The 22,358-nt window shown below is 46.0% G+C and overlaps 1 protein-coding gene across 9 annotated transcripts in view; it reads right to left on the bottom strand.

Moving 5' to 3' along the window:
• Window positions 1-21,894, bottom strand: part of ELMOD1 (ELMO domain containing 1) — a 65,896-nt gene extending 44,002 nt beyond the window's left edge. For 2 of the 9 annotated variants that reach the window (XM_084639947.1, XM_084639955.1), the window contains exons 1-3: window positions 21,727-21,893; window positions 21,103-21,187; window positions 2,421-2,517 (exon numbers count right to left, since the gene is read on the bottom strand). In XM_084639947.1, the coding sequence (XP_084496073.1) occupies window positions 2,421-2,437 (17 nt within the window). In that variant the 5' untranslated portion in view covers window positions 2,438-2,517; window positions 21,103-21,187; window positions 21,727-21,893. The other 7 variants (XM_084639954.1, XM_084639950.1, XM_084639949.1 and 4 more) reach the window with 7 other exon arrangements.
• Window positions 21,895-22,358: the final 464 nt, after the last annotated feature.

The following is a 22,358-nucleotide window of genomic DNA, read 5'->3' as shown; positions in this document are numbered from 1 at the left end:
CATTGCATTTTTGCAATCATATCCACTATATGCTGGTATCCAGTTTGCTGCTCACTATCACCCTAAGTCTATTTAACAAAGCTGGTTGAAATTTTTCAACTTAAAAACATGTTAACACTGGAAAATTATTTTGACAAAAAAATTCAGAGAAAAATGTCAATTTAGATTCGTGTTTTGGATTTTATGATGGGGGAGATTCAAAATGAGACGTTTCATTTTGAAATGTCAATTCAAAAATGAAAGATTTCATTTTGAAACATACTTCAAAACTGTCCCCTTTTTCCACTTCAACATTTCCAAATTGAAACTTCTCAGAATTTTCCATTTTGCAAAAACTTTTTGCTATTTTGACTTTTCAATCCAAATGAGAATGGAAAGTAATTTCAAAATGTTAGACTTTTCCATGAAAGGGAAAAATTGTTTCCCAAACAGATACTTATTTGGCTCTCACCAGTATAGTATCTGAGTGCCTCCCAAGTAAGTAAACAAGACTCTCTCTCGCCATTCACTGCCTTTTGGAGCATCATAATATGAAGTCGAGAGATGGCAGTTTCCTTCTGGACATCCATAGGAATTTATTTTAGTTTCTAGTGTGCCCATCACCATGCTCACAATGGGCAATGCCAACCCTCCCTAATTAGTCACCCAACAGGAAAAGAATCAGAAACAACAGGGAAGTGGTTATATGGGTCAAAATGAAGGCACTGTCTATCTGATTTGGGCTTGACTAAAACAGGAGCTTTACTAACAGCACATTAAAATCAGAGCTGGCTGCGTGCATACAAATCTAAATCAGCAGCAACACTCCCCGGGGGCTTATATACAGTCAGTGACAGATGGGGTGTTGTGGTGCTGGAGTGGTCCGGAGCATAGCTCCGGCACCTGAAATCCAGGACAGAGCAACCCACTGGCACTTCACCTGGTGAACGGGGTTCCAATGCCATTCCCATTTGACCCGGCCACCCTTCCTTCAGGGCAGGGAACAGCCGGGCCAAATTTGAGCAAGTGCCATTGCGACCTGGCACGCAAGGTTGCAGTGTCACTCAGGTTTGGCCTAGCCGCTCCTTCATCATGATGGAGGAGCAGCCTCCTGGACCAAACCCCTAGTGACGGTGCAACCTGGCGCTCAATGTCAGTGCCGCTCAGGTTTGGCCTGGCCTCCCTCTGCCTGCACCAAACTGGACTGGCACTGTGATCCCATGTGCAAGGCCGCAATACCACTCATCACTCAAATTTGGCCTGTGCTGTGTGTGTGTTAGCCGGGCGATGGCAGCTAGCGAAGCTGCTGGGTAGCTGTGGTTACGCACTATGTGCTGGTGAATGGCCAGGAATGTCCCAGGGGCGGTGGGTGAGCAGCAGGAGGGAGAGTTGTCGGTGGGCTAAGGGGTGAACAGGGAGTGTTGAGAGCCTGTGGGATGAGGGGCTGCAGTGAACAGGGTGTGTGTCACAGCTGCTGGGATGTCGATCAGGATAAGTGGGGGCTTGTAGAAAACCACTGTCACCCTGGTCTGATTAGCCAGTCAAATCAGGTTTATGGAGTACTCACAAGTAGCTGGAGCAAACCAGTGAATCTTCCCCTTATATGAAGTTTGCAGAGAACATGAATGTTGTAAAGACAGTATTTTACATGTGCTGCCAGTGGGCTTTTTGACTAACAACACGTGTGCTTTGAATGTCCCTTGTTATCTAGTTTGGCCAATAAGAAGTTTGGCAAATAAAACCGGAGTTGTGTGTGTTTCACGTTGAGACGTATGTGTATTTATTACCAATGCATGAAGGCTCGCAATTGCTGTTGTGCAGATTTTCCATTAGATAAAATTTCTTGGTAAAACTTTAGCCTCCAAAATCTAAAATCCTTGTGTCACCATAAGACAAAAGCACCCATATTCCAACCCTATCGCACATGACAGAATTACTAACTTGAGATCCCCTCTACAGGGCTCCTATGCTATAAAATTTAGCAGTACATCACTGCTGACAGAAGTAGTGAAGGAAACCCATTTAAACAAGAGAGTCATGGCAGCAAGTTTGGCTTAGGTACCAGATCATTATGGATGATCAACCTCAAGTAACAATACTGAAATCTGCAGTACCAAAGGGATTCTCTGCCATTAACGGATCATTCTTTAGTTGTCCATTTGTGAGTTTCTTCAACTTTCCTCTGAAACATCAAGTACTGGTGACATGCCACTGATCTAATTCAATAGGCCAGTTCCAATATTCTGTATAACTGAAAATGAAGTTTTAATAAAATCTAACATTTTGACAGTTTTAATTAAATGGTAGTGGCAAAGTGGCTGAAAAGCAACCAATAATAAGTTGTATTCCACTAGTAACATGGAAGATTATGGCCAAAATACAGCAAAATTGTTCTACAATGAAACGAGTTATCATTAGACATGGTTTTGGAGAAGGGTTACCTCAGGAAGTGCTTCATTGTGGTGGCTTTGATGTTCCAGACACACAATCCTTCTCAACTGATCACAGATAAAGTTGTTCTTGCAGAAATAACTAATGCTGTAGAAAAAAAAAAAGACATATTGACTAACAGAGATGTAATAGTGTCTCAACATTCTCAGTTGGTCAGTGTATTTCTTCTACATACCTCCTGCAATTGTTTTATGAATTCTAATGCCAACAAAAATAGTAAGTTTATGTTCAAGTCCTCAGCCTGAAATCTTACATATAATACTTTGCTCTATGACTTTTTCAGGTTACAGATTTTCTTAGATAAAGCCCAGGACTAAGAGCAAGAATGCCTGGATTCCCAACAAAAACTCTTTCATAGACTTCCTTGGAAGTTGGGAAGTTGCAACATCCTCCCCATTTGTAACTGCAAAAAAAATGTACCTCACCTCACATGGGCATTGTAAGCCTCTGTTCTTAAGTATCTGTAGCAGTATTTGAAGATCCATGGATGAAAAGCACTAAATAAGTGCAAAGCATTATAATTGGATCCTGATTTGAGACATGCATGGGAGACATGAGACAGGTAACTACCCTTCCAGGCAACAAGACCCCTGAGGTGATAGGTTTACTGTCTTGCAATTTATTTCCTCACATTTTTCTCAGCATCTCCACTAGACTCTTCTCAGACCTGCAAGCCTAGATAAGTTCCATTGTGATTACCAGCTAGCTGAAAGCAGTGGGTGGAATTCAGATAAGAAGTCTGTTTCTGGGAAGCAAGCCTGTACACGACAGATTTCTGGGACTCTCCCCAGCAACCTCTTTTCTCCATAAGCTTCTAAGATGTGGCATTGTTTTCACCCTGAAATAACACTTCCAATAGGATGTAGAATTTAACTATCAATTTTACACAGCAAAATACTCAAAAGGTTCAATAAAACATCTCTTATTTACCTCCTTTCATCCAGGAGGATCTAAAAACACTTTACAGGACTTCAAATATAGGGACCATTCATCCATTACCGAAAGGGAACCACCAACAAGGTGGCATATTCTGCTCCAGTAATAACTACATCACAGTTTTTAAAAGACAGAGGAAGCCAAAATGTCTTGAAAAAAAATCTAATTACCTACAAACCAGATTTTCAGAAGAATTCAGTTCTCATTTAGGCTTCTGATTAAAGGCCAGGTTTTCACACAATTGGGCACCCAACGTTTTGAAAAGAGCGCAGCATCCTTTTGAAAATCTTACAACTTAGTTTGGGGCTAAGTAAGGGAAGCTGAACCCTGGAAAATCTGACACCCTGTACTTTTGCAGGACCAAATGATACTGCTAATCTGATGCAAACTTCCTCCTCCCCCACTCTCCTTCTTCCACCTAGCGATCATTTTCCTTTCCTCTTGTTGACCTCTCTGAATATTATACTGTCACCTGCTATAAAGAAAAGATCAAATGCTCCATTTATAAAAACACAGCTATCTGGTTGGATCACATCATGCTGCTGGCTAAAAATATATAATCCCTAAACTGTGAAAGCTTCATTCCATTTACATTGTTTTTGACTGGCTGAATCATGCTGCTGTCCCCTGAATACAGCTGTAATTGCTACTGGCTGCTGTGACACCTGCTTGAAAGGATGGACAGAGGCTAACAACAAACTCTGGTTCATTAATGAACACAGCAAGCAGGCTTCTAATGCTCCCTAGAGAAGCTTTTGATGTTCCTTAGACAATATCAAGTGCAGGTGAAATGGGAGGAGAAGGGCAAAGACTGGAGGGGACATAAACTGCCCCCTCCCCCACAATAGTTTTCTGTCTAAAGATATAATCTGTACAGCATCTCACTGCTGGGTCTTAGCATGAGATAAATGAAACAGCCTTTAGTCTTAAGATATTTTAACCCTTAATGACAGTAGGAGCAGGAACAGGACACAATCTAGGCCCTCTACTGGCTGTCATACACCACCCCTTGCTAAGCATATATGTTGCCCTCTGAGCATCCCCAATCAGTTCCTTCTTGAACCTGGTCAGTGAAGGAGCTTCCTGTTGGAGACTGTGCTTCTCTGTTACCAGAGCTCCAGAGGGAAGATCAACTGCACTTACGGTTCTGCAACCCAAAATTCAGAGTAGCAGTGGTAGGACTCATTAGTATTACGGGTTTGTGAAACTTTCTGTCTTCATGGGCCAAGGGCAGGTCCTGTGGAAAAAGTAGAGCTGGTCTGAAGTTTTTGAAAAGTTTGTAATTAAAAATGGTTCTGTTTCAAAAAGTGGTTTTTAAAAGGTCAATATTGGTTTGGGGTTTGTGTTTCTTCCATTTTTCATACCAGAGTTATTATTTTAAAAGCAAACACCTCAACAACATATGTTTATGAAAAACTCAGTTTTGGCAGATGAAAAATATTGATAATTAGGACCATAGCAAATTCACGGTCCATTTTGGTCAATTTCACGGTGATAGGATTTTAAAAATAGTAAATTTCATTTCAGCTATTTAAATCTGAAATGTCATGGTGTTGTAATTGTAGGGTTCCTGACCCAAAAAGGAGTTTGGGGGGGTCACGAGGTTACTGGTGGGGGGTTGCGGTACTGCTACCCTTACTTCTGCGCTGCTGCTGGCAGCGGCGCTGCCTTCAGAGCTGGGCGCCCGGCCAACATCGCCGCTCTCTGGCTGCTGAGCTCTGAAGGCAGAGCAGAAGTAAGGGTGGCAATACCGCGACCGCCCTAAAATAACCTTGTGACCCCCCTGCAACTCCCTTTTGGACAGGACGTCCAATTTGAGAAACGCTGATCTCCCCTGTGAAATCTGTACAGTATAGGATAAAAGCACACAGAGACCAGATTTCACAGTCCATGACACATTTTTCATGGCCCTATGGATAATGCTTTAGATCAGTGTTTCTCAGACTGGGTCCGTGGACCCCTGGAGGTTTCCGAGGGGGGTCCACGGGCCCTGCTGATCAACTCCTCCCCCTCCCTCCCTGTGCCTCCTGCACCCTAAAAATCTGGTGATGCAGTGGGGCTAAGGCAGGCTTCCTACCTGCCCTGGTTCTGCACCATTCCCAAAAGTGGCCGGCAAGTCCCTGCAGCCCTTTTTGGGGTGGGGGGACAGGGAGTCTCTGTGCGCTGTCCCCACCCTGAGCACCAACTCCGCAGCCCCCATTGGCTGGGAACTATGGCCAATGGGAGCTGCGGGGATAGTGCCTGCAGGCAGGGGCAGCGAGTGGAGACCACCTGGCCCCCACCTAGAGGCCACTGTCAGAGAGATGTGCCAGTCGCTTCCAGGAGCTACCTGAGGTAAGCACCTCCTGGCGAAGCTTACACCCCTCACCCCCGCCAACCCCCTGCCCAGAGCCTGCACCCCGCATCCAAACTCCTTCCCAGAGCCCACACCCCCTCCTGCACCCCAACCCCCTGCCCCAGCTCACAGCGCACACCCCCTCCTGCACCCCAACTCCCTGCCACAGCCTGGTGAAAGCAAGTGAGGGTGGGGGAGAGCAGGCAGGGGCAGGGCCTCAGAGCAGGGGCAGGGCCTGAGCTGAGCAGGGGAGGGTTGGGGGTCCCCAAACATTTTTTAATCAAAATGGGGGACCTCAGGTTGCTAAAGTTTCAGAACTGCTGCTTTCGATAAAAATGTCTAAAAACTTAGACCTTGGTCCACTTAGAACCATTTGAACCTTAAACGGCTTTGAAATTACTCACAAAACTAGTTTTTTTTCTTTTTTAAACCAGTTCTAGGAAAAAAAGAAGATAGATTAGGGTTGAAATTCTACCCCCATTGACATCAATGGCAAACACTCATTGACTTCACTGGGTCCAAGATTTCACCCTAGGAACTTTAAAAAGCTATAGACCCAAATGCATAGACCTGGCCCAACACCAAGTACGGGAAGTCTTTGGTGTGAATGAGATGGCAGCAAAGGCTACTGCCTCAAGGATGCACATCTGTAGCTCTGCTTAGCTACAGGCAGGCAGCCAGACTCCATCCAAATGACCAAAGAGAGCAGAGCAGGTAGAGGGCCTTTCAGCAGAGGGGTCTCTTGGTCCTGAGTCCCATCTCCCATGTAGGTGTAGAAACTTACTGTGACTGGCAGGCAGTATCCATAGTCAGCATGGGATGGCCAGTCAGGGACCCAGACTTTGCTCTTGCTGCCTTCAAGCAAGTTAACCCACCCCCACAACACTAAGACCTAAGAGACTGCTGCCATGCTGGGAAACTAGGCTGAGAGTTCTGTAAAATGGTATCTTCAAAGAAGCAGAATTACAAAGTTTTCCTCTTAGCTAGATCACCCCCTTAAATGCTGTTATTTTTGAGGAGCCCAGCAGTGTTAGCAGCATTCACTTCTAGAAAGTGGTTTCTTACACTACAGGAAGACGTACCTGGTCTTGACTGGATACGTGCTATGCTATTCATGAAATTACAACAAATTAGAACAGCCAGAACTATCCCCTTACAATTTCTTTTCGCCCAGAATCTTTATAATGCATTTCCACAAAAATGTAACCACTCAATAGTGTATCGTCTGCTTCCAGCAAAACTAACATGTCAATGATTTTTTTAAAAGCCACACACCATAATTTTAACCAAAGTATGCTACTTATGAACAATGTGATTCAATTAGATTGAAACATTTCAGCTAAATGTAATTCTAGGTTTGGGAAAGCGTCCTGCAATTGTGAAAAAGACTCAGCTTGTGGTCTCCTGTTTTCTGATCAAAGAAATATCAAAAGGAAATTGATAATTTCTCTTTAAGTTCATTGCCTGCAAGTCAAGAATGCTTACATTTCTGTCTGTGCCAAAAAATAAAAATAAACAAAAACCTCTGTGGGCGATATGGTACAAGGGCAGCACACACTACCAGATTTGTTGGAAGAGCCAGAGACGAAAATGCTATAAATAAAGGTTTACAGCACATCTTGGATTAGCAGCAATGAGACACTTTTTAAAGAAAAAATATTTTTTATAGCAAATATTGACTTTTAGCTCTTAAATGATTCTTACGGTTGATTATATCTTGCCATGCTAGATGGAAACAAACAGCAGTCTGAAAGGTTAAGATTTGCTAGAGGCAGAGATAAATCAAAGGTAAACTGCTAGATTTCACATCTTAACTCTAAAGTCCTGGTTTTGTTAAGAAAAAAAAAGAGTCCCCTAGACACAACTGAAGAAAGAAAATCACCCTATTCAAATACAATTTAATTTCACAAAGAAAAAGAAAGAAAACCAGCACAGTTTTGTTTGTTTCACAGAGGCCTAAGCATGCATTTGACTAGCAAACTCATCTGACTCACTAATGCTTATTCTAGAATTTCAAAGTCTTATGTTTGAGTCATAAGAAAACATCAGTGCTGAAAATGCAGTGTACTGATAATACACAGGTGACCCATGATGAAGGCGTAGAGGTGACTCCACATCAATAGAAAACTTGTAATTGTTGCTGGTCTGTTTTTTTAAAGGGATGTAGCTAATCAGCACAAATCATGTCATTTGTTGTTGAAACTGCCTTGCTAAAGAAAATATGGGAGTTGTACAAGGTTGTTTGTTTTGGTTTTGAGAGTCAGCCATTTTAGAATCTCCAGAATCTAAACTTTTTCATTTAAAAAGTATTAAGTCTAGTCCTTATGGTTGCAAAGTAACTGTCACATCATGAACTGAGTTTAACCAACATCGTGATCTCTGCCTCAGACATGGTCTACACTAGCAAAATTAGTCAGTTTAACAACATCAATTAAAGGTGTGAAAAATCTCCACACCCCTGAATGGCACAGTTAAGCTGACCTAAGTCCCCGTGTAGACAGTGCAAGGACGACAAAAGAATTCTTCTGTTGACGTAGCTACTGCCTCTCGGGAAGTGGATTACCTGTGCCAGTGGGAGAACTCCTCCTACTCCCATTGGCATAGGTGTCGTCTATGCTGAAATGCTGCCGTAGCATTTTAAGTGCAGGCAAGCCCTCTGCCTGCAGATGGTCTGGAGCAGTATCTGTAAAAGGTGTGATGCCCCTCATTCACCGCAACAGTGTTTGTGAGGAAGGACTGTCCACTGGTTAGAGTGCTAGCCTAGGGCGTGGGAGACCGGCATTCAATTTCTGCTCTGCCACCAACATCCTTTGACACCCTGGGCAAGTCACTTCATCTCTCCGGTCCTCCATTCCCCATCTGTAAAATGGGGATAACAGCCCTTCCCTGCCTCCCAGAGGCATTGCAAGGATAAATATGTTAGAGATTGTGAGGCGTTCAGATACTATGGCAATGGGGCCATGCAAGAACCTTAGATAGGTACATAACTGAAACCTAATGATGTTAGTTCAGTGGTTCTCAAACTGTGGGTTGGGATCCCAAAGTGGTCATGACCCTGTTTTACTGGGGTCACCATAGCTGAAGCCCGAGCCCAATTGCCCACGGTTGAAGCCTGAGGGCTTTAGCCCAGGGTGCGGGGGAGCGGCGCTCAGGTCAGAGGTCCCCTGCCTGGGGCTGAAGCCCTTGGGCTTGGGCGCCAGGGCAGTGGGGCTTGGGCTTTGCTCCCCCCACCCCCACATGGGGCAGTGGGGCTCGGGCAGGCTCAGGCTTCGGTCCTCCCTCCTGGGGTCATGTAGTAATTTTTGTTATCAGAAGGGAGTCATGGTGCAATGAAGTTTGAAAACCCCTGTGTTAGTGTGTATGCCAACAGCATTAACTATTTGACAAATAGCAAAAAAAAAAAAAAGAGAGAGGTCAGCTGACATCACTGCATGCAAAATATAACAGGGAACTGATTTATCACGAAGACAATCTGCAGGCAATGGTGTTTTGGCATCTCAAGTGGCTGGCAGCAGCATGGTTTGTGGGTGGAGCTAAAACTACACAATTTCCTCCCTCCCTCAATTTGGCTCCTGAGCAAACATTGTATTAGTTGCTTCAAAATGGATACAATATTACCACCAAGGCAACAAACAAAAACAATCTAGGGATCTCCAGTAGCAACACCAGGCAGTTAATTGGGAAATCAAAGCTTAAATTTTGACTCATTCAATCTTCTACTTCCTGAATCTGTAGAAGACTGAGCATTTCAAATTCATCCTGCAGCATCAGAGCTTAAGTTCAAACATTGCATTTCCAGAGCACCCCTTTGTCAGGTGGTACATATAACGTCATAGATGGTGCCAGATTTAAACTCAATCTTTCCTAGCCCTGTGCAGATTTTCCCATGGCAGAAGAACAGGTGATGTATGGTTTGGCTGGAACAGGAAGCTGAGTAACCATGACCAGGTTTTACATTGTGAGATCAAACTCTTTTCCCTTGCGAAGGACAAAACTTGCCTAAATGAAAGTTTATTCGTCAGAAAGCAGCAAAAATTTCAAAACCTGACAATTTCAACACTCTTCTTTCATAACTTCTTTCCCATGCTAAGTAATTTATAAAGACATTTCAAAATTAGCTGGTTTCATTTACGAAAGTCACAAAGGTGCACTCATAGCAGTTCATTGTTATCATGGCTTGTTCACAACAGTATGTTTTTAAAAAGTTCACAACGATCATCCAATGTGTATTATTCTTGTCATTTGTATTTATATAAAGGGAATGATAAATGGTATTTTGCGTACAATGTCTGAGATTTGACTTCTTTAAAAATATATATATATACACACACATATGTCCATGAATTTTGCCTCTTTTACTCTAACTTCATTGTGTCCTCTGTTAAAGATTGCCCGGGCAAAAGCGAAGCACAGTGGTACGGGGATACCATCACAAGCACCAAGCAGCCATTTGGACAACTGTTCCAAACTGCAAAATGCTGCTGCCCAATTTTTATTTATTTTGCTTTCTTGGTCCTCTGCTTACTGTCGACAAGAGTTGAAGACCATGGTACCTTTGCTCCAGTTTTGTCCTCATTACTGACTCCTAAAAGCAACTGAATTCTAGGATTGCCTGAGATCTTTGACAATTCCTTGTACACAACAGTTTATGGGAATGATAAGCATTGGCATCCTTCCGATAACAATGGGTCAAAGGGACAAATGCATCCCTGGTGTGACTCAGTTGAATTTGGTGGAATTATACAAAGGACAAGTATCTTCTGTGAGGTTTGCTTGTAGCAAACAGGATTAAATTAACCATTCAATTAATGCTGAACAAGTTGCCAGTCAATAAGCACTTTAATTGCCTTCACACTGATTTTGGGTAACAACTGACATGAACATCTAAGTCTTACCAAAGAGATGCAACCGGACACTGCAGGACAGCCCTTTAAGGTGAAAGGAAGATAATGCAACAGCACCATCTAGAAATTCAGGGAAACTCCAACATGATTCGTGTTGATCGAGCAGAAATCCTTCATATAGTGAAAAGCTCTCCTACCATTGCATCCGGAATGCTTTTGTGGTAGTGACAAATTTACCCTGATGCTACAGGAGGCAGACAAGCTGAAACGGGGTGCGAGAGAGAAAACTATCCTTGTGTTAACATTTCATGGAGCCAAACGACTGCAGCAGGACCCAGGATGTACCTTACTCCAGTAAAGTGAGCCACTACACAACAGTTCTGCAGACGGATGGCACAGAGGAGCGTTATGTTTCTGAAGCACTGATATCCTCTGGTGGAAAGTGCTAACTATTTACTATAGTGCCTCTATGGATTGCAGGACTCCAGACACAGCTAACGAGCAATATACAATGAACCTCTCCTGATGAGTCTGCAGTTGAGCTGACTCAGAAATGAGAAACAGTTCTTTAGGAAATTCTGTGGCCTATTGATTTGGTTCCTACTTGGTGCTCAATGAGCTGTTCTGCATGCCGCGGAAACCAGAACAATTCTGTGTGTATGTATGTGACCTTGCTGGGAGCCCTGACTGTGTATACAATGCACAGCAAAGCACATTTTATGGATTACATTGTCGAGCAAGCTTTAAGTCTTTTAACAGGGTTGGAAAGAGATCTATATGCCTATGGTGAGTAGGAAGTATTCCCAAGCAAGTGTCTTCAACTTCTGCAGACTGTAAGCTTTAATTTTATTTTAAATGTTTGTAGATTGCAAAGCAAACATGCCAAATGTGAACCTGGTATAAACTGATTTAGGGGCATCTTCCCAAGGCTGCAAACAGGCTCAGGGCTTCTGCTGCTCCTGATCATTTCCCCAACCTGCAGCAGTCACCATAGTCTTGCCAGTTTTCACTGTCCCTATTCACAACCCTCTGACTAACCATGAACTGAGGCGAATTAGGTCAATTTCACTCTTCTGCTGCTTGAGATCCCTGAGCAGCACCAGAGGCAGGCACTGAAGCTAGTCATAGAAGAAGAAAACCTGAACAAGGAAGCTATGAGTTGAGTAGGGTAGTGGGAACATTTACAGAGAGTAGCAGAAACAGCCCACCATCACAGCAGCCAGGCAACTGAGACCTCAGTGGGGCTTGAGGGGACTAAGAGCAGAGACAGAGAACGTTTTTGTCTCCACTGCAGAAGAAAGAAGGTTTTGGAGACCAGGAAAGAGATTCCAAATTGTCAGTCAACTAATAGGCAGAGACGGATATGAAATAGAAAGTCATCAAGCGGGGTCCAGGAACAGCACCCTGGTAGGAATCACACACCATGCTCCTTTCCCAGCAACTGAGAAAGGGATGTGTGGAAAGAAAGGGCTGTTTCTCATCAGGGTGTTACCTCTGGTCAGTGACTATTCCCACTCCCACCCCCCTCTTACGCTGTTAAGTGTCTGGTAAAATTTCCAAGCTACATGTGAGAGTTGGTGTGTGTGTGGGAGGGAGATATTGTGTTGACAAATAGATTTTTAGTGTAAATAGAGTCAGGAAGAAGGCAAAGAACACAATATGGCAGGGGAAAGAGAACGCTGTAAGTGATTAAAGGGAGATAAAAGGAATATAAGAGATACAACATGATCTACTGAAGGAAAGAAGAAGCAGGGTAAAGTCAGGAAGAGTAAGGCCTGGTCTACACTGGGGGGGAATTGATCTAAGATACGCAACTTCAGCTACAAGAATAGCGTAGCTGAAGTCGACGTATCCTAGGTCGACTTAGGATCACTTACTTCGCATCCTCGCAGCGCGGGATCGACGGCTGCCGCTCCCCCATCGACTCCGCTTCCGCCTCTCGCCGTGGAGGAGTTCCGGAGTTGACGGCAGAGTGATCGGGGATCGATTTATCGCATCTACACTAGATGCGATAAATCGATCCCCAATAGATCAAATGCTACCCGCCAATCTGGCAGGTAGTGTAGACGTGGCCTTAGAAGCTATAATTAAAGCAAGAGAATCAGCAGTAAATGACTTTTTTAAAAAGTTCATTAAATAGAAAGTTGATTGACAGCTTTACCATTATATTACTCAAAATCCAATTGTACACAAACACAACCATAACTCTGCAAAGGATATGTAGGTGAAGATATTTTCAGCCCACCAGTAGGTAGGTATTGGGCAAAATTTTCAAGCTTTGTCTTTTTATCACTTTACATAGTTGTATTTTCAACATTAGTTTCATAGTCTTTTTTATTGAAAAGGAAAAAAAGTGAACAGTCACAGAAGCCCAAGTCTCCAGAAAATGTATGATAGGAAATATGATGAGAATTCAGTAAGGATGTACAGTCCATGCCATCTTAGAGATTGTGACCTACGTGCTGAAGCTGATAGCGATAACCTTGGCGGGAGAAAGATCTTATAGTTGCATTGTAGCGAATGACAGCTGTGATCCTGCATCTTTGTCATATTATGGAATGAGTCCTCTTGGACTGTATATACAACCAAATAATTTGTTCATAGAACATAGTAACACCAATGTGGAAGTTCCAGACTTCACAAGAATAGGAGGGTTGAATTTCTTATGAGCACCAGCATCGCTTGTGAAAGAGAGTCTAACACTTCACAAATATCTGTAGGGAAAGTGATCTGGGCCTATGTCACGGAGTCACCAGGCCAATGCTCTGGAACTACTCCATACAAAGCCAGTCAGGACTCTGGGGTAGCATGCCTCCTCTCGCTGAGCATACTGTCTCCAGGGCAAGAAGCTTACACAGCTTTCACCTTCCCAGGTCTGACCTCAGAGCATTCAGCATCCCCTTCCACCCCGTGCGCTTCCCACAGCAAATCCGCCCAGGCGGGGCTCCTGGGGAAGCCAGAGGGGCCTGCACCCCAACTCCCGCAGTCAGCAGGGACTCTCAGCCAGCATGGAGAACAGAAGGGTTTATTAGTTGACAGGAACAGCGTAGAACAGAACTTGCTACCACAGAAATCAGTGACTTTCAGCCAAGTCCATCTTGGGGAGTCCTGGGCCAGATGCCCTGGACTCCCCCCCATTCCAGTTCCCCACAGCAGACTGACAGATTCCAAAGACCCAACCTCAGACAGCCCATTGCTCCTCCTTATTCTCCTTGTCTCGCTTCCTAGGGCAAAGAGTCACCTCGTCGCATCCACCTATTGGGTCTCAGGTTACAAAGGGCACCGGTCAGAGCATACTTGCAGACAGCGGGTGCAGCCTCACCTCCCCCACAGGTCTCAGCCAAAGTCACATACCCCTATTCCCACCACTGAGGTATTTGGGCAGCACACAGGGAAACTGAGGCACACAGTATTCATGCGAAACAGTAAAACTCACATAGGTTCACATACAACATAAGGGAAAATCCTCACTTTGTCACAGCCTGATCTCCCCAGGAACTTTTACAATAGCTTATGTGATAATGTACATGACATGAGCTATGTTCCATCAGTTGCTCTTGTGATGAGGAAACTCTGCAAGATGAAACTCACAGAATTCCCTCCCTTTCACTTGGATTTCCCCCACAGAAACCATGAGATGTCTCTTCATTTGTAAGTTTCAGTTTCATTCTGCATACTATGATTTTTTTCCTTCTCTTTTTCATAGGAAGCAGCTATAGCTGCAGCATGCAACCTGCAGATAACACAATGAATGTTTCAGAGCTACATTTCCCCTTCTGCACAACACAAACAAGGCTGAATAAGGTTTTTCATTTTATCTTTATCCAGTGCCAGGTACGGTACAAACACAGAGTGATCATTCTTGCCCCCAAGAACCTGGAATCTACACAGATAAGACAGGCAATGGGTGGAAAGAGAAACATGGCTGTCTCACAAAGGCCCCTTGAGTTTTGACCAGGGTGCCCTTGCGGAGTGGTTTCCATACACAGTAGGTACGTGGGAGGCTTGTTGTGAAGTCATTGTTCCCTTTTTAGCTCAAGCCCAGGGTGTAAAGATATGGGGGCGAGCACAATTCCATATTTCCTGATAGAAGCAAAGGGAGAGTTCCCCTTCTCCTCCCTGGTTTGGGCAAGCTATGCTCCCCTCTCCTCTTTGACTGGTGCGATGAGAGTTCCCCTCACTCTGTCCCCTAAACCAGCTCTCCTCATGTCTTCTCACCATTGCCTGTGCCAGGGACTATCAAATCTCCATAAGTTAACAATGGGGAAAGATCTGCTCAAAGAAATAATTCTCTCGGTTATGTTCCAAAGAACCAGAACCTGTTTCATTGTACACGTCCAGGTCACCAATGTTATTGATACCTGCAGGAAACAGGGTGACTGAAAAATGTCAGTTATCAGCAGTGCTGTAGTTTTGTCAAGGCAAGTTTGGAGAAAAAGCTGTCCTGTTTAGTATGATGATCGCCATGTCAGAGTCACAGAAACTGAGAATTTTCAAGAACTACAGGCATTGGTTTCGCAAAAAGAAAAGGAGTACTTGTGGCACCTTAGAGACTACCAGGCACTGGTTTGTACCCAAAGTGTTTCCATTCTTAGTAAAAAGAAAAGGAGTACTTGTGGCACCTTAGAGACTAACACATTTATTTGAGCATAAGCTTTTGTGAGCTTCAGCTCACTTCATCGGACGCATTCAGTGGAGTGTAACCCCCAAGGAGATTACCTAGATTCCTGGGGCTCTGTCTGCCGGCCGCTCAGGGAGAGGCACGCTGTCCCTGGTACGGAGGGGGAGCCAAAGCAGACTCAGACTCTGCCTGGGAGTGAGATGCCCTTCCCAGGAAACTCAGGAAAGGGGAGAAGTCATTTTTTGAGACAGTCTGGAGCCAGCCAGGGCAAGGGCAAGACTGGCTGTGTGGGGAGCTGGTGAGTCCCAGGCCTGCATGCAGGGTTCCCCCTGAGAACTGGCCTCTAGGGACCTGAAAGCAAGATCCCTCAGCTGGGCTTTTCCTTCTCCACTGATGACTCCCAGTCTGTAGAGTTTTGCTGGGAAACTTCCCCAGCCAGGCTGAGTTAGCTCTCCAGCTCCCTAGGGGAGACCGGTTACCACATGGTCAGCTCCGCTCTGTCTGCTAGTCCAGGGCTGCTGCCTGCTGTAAACGAGTCTGGACACTGGGGTAGCAGACTACAGTTTGGATTTTAGTACAGTTGTGTAATCTGCACCTTGAGCCCTGCACCACTTTGTGGTGAGGGGAGATCCTGGGACCGAAGCAGCCTGATTCCTGCCTGAAGAGGATCCCTGCCAGCAGAGATGAGCCCCTCCGCAGTGACCGAGTCCAGAGTCATCTCTGAACCTGAGGATCATTCATGGAGTTTGTGAGTGCACCATCTTTTAGCCAGTCAGTCAAGGAAATTGTTTTGGTGACTCCCTACTCCCTGAACTGTGTCCTCAAGCCAGGGAGTAAGGGTTTGGGGGTTTTATAACCTGCTGCATATTAAACATGTGGAGGGACTTACCACCTCCTCCCACTTGTGAGTCCTTTGGGTTGTACTGAACCCAGTCAGCCAGACTGCTAAACCACTGCAGAGACAATATCGGGGTCATAGGTCACCAAGGGCCCCAACAAAGTACGCGTACCAATGGGACACTAATTTTACATTTGCTACATCAGGTCCTGTGACTGGGGAAAGTCACGGGTATTATCAGCATGGGCACCAGTGACCCTAAGAATCGTGTTTTACCCTGTTATGTTATATTTGTCTTCTGTTAAATACATACAATGTATTCAACACAGTAATTATATTAGTGCTATTTCCTGGGGGTCTCCAACTATCAAGTAAGTGGGGGTTACCATATGGTTAGAATTTTCCTCCCAAGCTGCCCTGGTGACCAGGAAGGGGCAAAGGGGGTGGAGGCACCGCCAAATAAAATCACAGGGAAAAATAAAGAAGATACACCCTGCTGAGTGAGTGGCAGGATCCAGACCTGTCCATCAAAACCTGTAAGCAGATTGGCATTAAAGAAGGTAACTGGGTGGAGAGGGGGCACTACATTAGCATGTACCAGTCCTCCTTGTTGGCACTGTGATCATAAAGGATAGTTGACATACAAGTTGCCACACTACAGACGGATATACTCTCATGACCTGAAACACTGTGGAGGAGGGTGAGAAGCAGATCCCATATTTTTTCTTTTTCCATCATATTTGCATGATATTGTTTATGCAAGTAACGGATACCAAGGCCACTTAGTCAATGCAAAGACTTCCATTAACGTCTATGTATTTTGGAAATGGCCCATAAAGCAACCTGTTCCTGGTTCATGCAGGGCAGCATCATGAACACAGGATGACCTGGAACCTATTTGCGTTCTTTTCCTTCTCTAAATTGAATGACTTCAGACACGTACTACTGGCTGTAATTAGAGACTTGTTTATATGTATTATGTAAGAGGTAAAAGGTATCAGCTAGTGCAGTTCCTTTTTATTTAGGTTTAAATTTCACAGGCATGCTATGTTTTCCCCAGTTGATGTCTTCCTTCCCCAATCACCTCCATAAAAGCATTAATTGTGGATGAACAATGAATTAATGAAGAGCCAGCACGATCCAAGGGATTGTGGCCTGGGCTACGAGCCAGGAGTTCCTGAGTTCTAATCCTGGCTCTAGCATGGATTTGCTCTGCAGCCTTGGGCAAATCACTTAATCTCTGCACCTCAGTCTCACCAGCTATAGCTGATGGATAATTACAATTACCTACCTCACAGGGCTATTGTGAGGATAAACCAACAACAGTAGATTCATAGATATTAAGGTCAGAAGGGACCATTATGATCATCTAGTCTGACCTCCTGCACAATGCAGGTCACAGAATCTCACCCGCCCACTCCTGCAATAAACCTCTCACCTATGTCTGTGCTATTGAAGTCCTCAAATCGTGGTTTAAAGACTTCAAGGAGCAGAGAATCCTCCAGCAAGTGACCCATGCCCCATGCTACAGAGGAAGGCGAAAAACCTCCAGGGCCTCTTCCAATCTGCCCTGGAGGAAAATTTCTTCCTGACCCCAAATATGGCGATCAGCTGAACCCTGAGCATAGGGCAAGATTCACCAGCCAGATACCCAGGAAAGAATTCTCTATAGTAACTCAGATCCCACTTTGTAAGTATTGTAGCACCGGGGGGGGGGGGGGGAATAGGTGTAAGACTACAAGTACTATTCATTTTGGGTGCAGAACCATGATTCCAGCACTCCTGTACCTGCTAGTCCCCCTCCAAGTCAGTCCTACTCCTCCAAGCACCTCTAACATGTCACAGTATCCCTCTCTTCATACATCAAGTCTGCAAACCATCTTTTGAACCTCTCAGCTCCTTCTCATCACCTCCCTACCCCACAGACTCTCTTCTCAGACCCTCATCAACCTACAACTCTCAGGGTTACCCTCACCAGTATCAGTTATCCCCACTCTCCAGCTTATTTCACCTAAGTCCAATCGTCTGCCTTCATTTTATTCACTCCCCATTTTGGATCTCCTCAAATCACCTGGTTTCCTTCCCAGGACCAAGCAAGCCCCTTTCACACCCGCCCCCCTGGATTAGGACTCTCCTTCCTTCCATAAACTCCTGAAAATATCCTTCTCTCCCTCAGCTTGTGGTCTTATTATGATCTATACCAGGCGTGGGCAAACTTTTTGGCCCGAGGGCCACATCTGGGAATAGAAATTGTGTGGCAGGCCATGAATGCTCACAAAATTGGGTTGGATGCTGGAAGGGGTGAGGGTTCTGGTTGGGGCCAGAAATGAGGAGTTCAGGGTGCGAGAGGGGGCTCCGGGCTTGGGGGGTGTGTGAGGGCTCCGGCTGGGGATGAGGAGTTTGGGGTGTAGGAGGGTGCTCCAGGGTGGGACCAAGGGGTTCGGAGGGTGGGAGGGGGATCAGGGCTGGGACAAGGGGTTGGGGCGCAGGGAGAGGCTCAGGAGTGCAGGCTCCAGATGGCGCTTACCTCAAGCAGCTCCCAGAAGCAGCAGTATGTCCCTTCTCTGGCTCCTACACAGAGGCATGGCCAGGTGGCTCTCCACGCTGCCCCATCTGCAGGCACCGCCGCAATAGCTCCCATTGGCGGAGGTTCCTGGCCAATGGGAGCTGCGGGGGCAGCACTTGGGGTGGGGGCAGTGTGCAGAGCAGAGCCTCTGGCTGCCCCTATGTGTAGGAGCTGGAGAGGGGCCATGCTGCTGCTTCCAGGAGCGGCCCTCAACCCTGCTCCCTGGCTGGAGTGCCAGAGCGGGGCAAGCCCCAGACCCTGCTCCCCAGAGAGTGCTTGAGGGCCAGATTAAAATAGCTGGCGGGCCAGATCCGGCCACCAGACCGTAGTTTGCCCACCCCTGATCTATATCATCAAGCAACAAAGACTACCGAGGAGCATCAGACAAACCTTCTTCTCAATGAGGCTTAGCAGACATTCATGAATGGTACAGAGACCAACTCTCCCAATGACCCAGTGGGCATTTAGAACCAGTAGGACTTGGTCTCCAGCCAGCCCAGATTTTTCTTCTCGTATCTTTGTGCTAGGGCTGCAAGTGGTCCATGGAGCAAACAAAGATCTCCTGTGTCTGGTTTTGTGCATCTTATACCTCCTCTATATAAGCCACCTGGAACCTTGTGTACCTTACTGCTCCCACTACTGAGCTACATTGCTGCTAGCAACGGTGGGAGCGTTAAAAGAAAAGACAGCTAGTGCAGCACAGCCTTGAAGTGCCATAGCTGAAGTATGGTTTAGCATTCTGGTTGTGTTAGCAGTACTAGTCTCATCAGGTTATGATTCTGTGGCAAGGACAACAGAAAGATCTTTTGTCATTTAACAAAATGCTTTGCTACATAGAACTAAGGACAGTATCTATCTACTGAAACTTTGTGCAACGCCTGTCCTGTGGGCTCTGACTCACAAAGGGTTAAGAGGCACTTTCTACACTGCTACATGATAACTCGATATACAGACCGATTCCCTGAAATGCAACAAAGCTAGCAGGAAATTTAAACGTGTTTTGTGGGAAATCTGTAGCATTCATTCATATTCAACGGTTTCCTGAAGTTTTTTCTACAAATGGCCATTTGTCTTAATGTGAAATATAACATCTCTGAAAAACAATGCCTAGCAGTTTCAGGCAAGAATCTAGATAGGCAATAAATAATCTATTCCAAAAGATGAAGTTGAAAACCACACTTAACATTTCTAGCAGCAGCGTTCACCGAAATAATACACCAACTCTAAAAACTAAGACATCTGGATTCTTCATGCTTGGCTTAGAAATGTGACTATCCCAAAGATAATTTTAAAGGTAACCACAGAAAGATGCTATTGTCTACTGTATCACTGCTCCTAAGATCTAATTTATTTATCACCATGTAACAGGATGAAAGGCATGCAATACATCCTCCCAGAAATTACTACACGTAGGCATCAGTACTCAATTAAGCAAGACGAGCAGCACATGCATAGTGAACCATTTCAACTATTCATGGCTGGACAAGTACACAAAATAGTTCTTTCACGGTGTAACCAGATGTTTGTAACAGGAGATAACAATAAACCAGCAGCAGTGCACCTGGGAAATATATGTCGTAGAGAAAGGAAATTTAACTTTATTTCCTCTATTTTATTTCTATGTTACTTCAGTTTTCCGCTCTCCAAAACCGTGTCCCCAATTTAAAAGTGATCGCTGGGTTTACAACCACAAAAACATGAAGATAAATAATTTCTCTCAAACATTTTCTAAAATGGCTCCTTTGTTTCAAATGCCTTTGTCACCAGAACTGTTTGTTATCTGAATGTTGAGCTGCTGGGTCTCGGACCGTAACAGTACTTCTCATCAATTATTGAATACACTGTGGCCTCTTTCCTCTAATACTTTTTTTTAAAAAGGTAGGAGAGGTCAAGGAAAAGGGTAGAGGTTGGTGGGGGATATAAACCTGAAGATTACAATTATGTTGATTCCGAGCAAACTTTAGAATGAAGACTGTAATATCTCGGGGGTTCGCATGACATAAGCACCCCAAGGGGCCTGATTCTGATCTCATAGCAGTATAATTCCATTGACTCCAGTGGAGTTATTCACAATGGTGCAATGGAGATCAAATCCGGCCTCAGGTGTTTCTCTCTGCTTTCCACCATATTGGCAACTCCACTTGTATTAGGATGGTTGTCAAACCATCTGCATGACACAAACACTGCAGAGCTGCAGAGCAAGGCACCTGGATATCTGCCCAGAATTTGCTATAGCCCCCTCAGTGCTTTAGGATTTTTTGTTTGTGTGCTTAAGTCCAAGAAGCAACCTAATTTCTCTACCACATAAAATCCAACTGAAATCCCAAAGTCCAAAATGTAAAGGGACAAACTTTAACTCCAAAGATTTTAATGACAGTTACTCAACTAAATTCCAAAAGAAAAGGAGACTTTTCACGCCAGTTCTAGAGGATTATGAATGTGTGTCACTGGGCTAGACACTCACAGTCACTATACAAATGTAGAGCATTCTGCCAAGGATAAAAATAAAACCCTCTTTTCCCCAGCACTTACCTTCGCTGGCTACTCCCTCTCCTGACAATGACCTGGGAAAGGATACGGCCGTGAGTAGCTGACCTGGTACGAAGACAGGCTGGAACTACAGTAACCAGAGTCATCGGATAATCATAAGCTCAAAGAAATTGCTCCACGCACTAGTGTTTACAGCCCTGCCACAAGCCTTCAGCGATCACCGCAGCATCCCCCCGTTCCCGGCCCACGGAGCAGGCAGGGAAGCCGCTGCCCATCTGGCTGCGATGCGGATGGCACCGGGGGGCTGCCGGGCGAGACCCCCCCCCGCACCCTCTGCACCCCGGGAGCTCGCGCCTCTCCAGGATCCGATACACCGTCGCTAGGCGACCTGCACGGGGCTTGCTGCTGCTGAGCCCAGCCCCAGCCGCTGAGAGCAAAGAGCGGGAGGCGGCTGCTCCCGGGCTACAGGATACACAATGCACCACGCCCGGGAGGCTGCACAACCATAAGCGGGGAGCCATGCAAAATGCGCGGGGGTGAGGGAGGGGGTACGCACTGTTGCTGGGTCTGTCTGGCAGGGCACCCTGCCGCCAGGCTCCGTCCAGGGCAGCGCGGCCGCGTGCAGGGGGAGGGGGGATCTGCAAGGCGCCCGTGCGGCTCCCTCACCTCTCTCCTGCCCGCGGCGGGTGCTAGGGTCCCATCGCGCCGCGGAGCCGCCGCCGCCGCCGCCGCCGCCCCCACTCGGCAGCTGCCGCAATGAGCCGCTGGTTCGGCTGCCCCGGGAAGAGGCTGCACGGAGGCGCTGCCGGAATGTGGGTCAGCAGCAGCCTGGGCGCGGGGCGGGGCTGGGGCCGCACACGCGCTGGCGGGGCGGGCGCAGGAGCCGCGGGCGGGGAACGGGGCGCGGCTGCCACCTACTGGCGAGGGCGGAGGCGGAGGCGCTGAGAAAGGGGGTCAAGCGCCTGCGGCTCCTGCGTGCCCTGGGGCAAGCGGGGCATTGCCCGAGGCCCCTGCGTGCGCTGGGGAACGCCTGCCATAGCGCCTCCCCCCCAGCAGAAAAGATAGAAACTGACATGCCTTGAGGGAGAGGTTTTCCCTGGCTGACATTAGCCCTTGACGTATCCCCAGCGCTCTACAGACAGTAAGGGATCAGGGCTGCAAGGTGAGACCGTTCTGGCCCTCATCCACCAAATCATTTAAGCACCTGCCTAACACTGAAATTAATGGGCCTGCTTGAAGTTAATCATGTGCTCAGGTGCTCTGCTGGATGGAGGGCAGGGTGCTCAGCACCTTAAAAG

This window comes from Lepidochelys olivacea, assembly GCF_965140295.1.
Source record: "Lepidochelys olivacea isolate rLepOli2 genome assembly, chromosome: 1".
Classification (NCBI taxonomy): Eukaryota; Metazoa; Chordata; order Testudines; family Cheloniidae; genus Lepidochelys; species Lepidochelys olivacea.
Note: the sequence above shows the minus strand (reverse complement) of the source record. Positions and strands in the feature narration are given on the sequence as shown.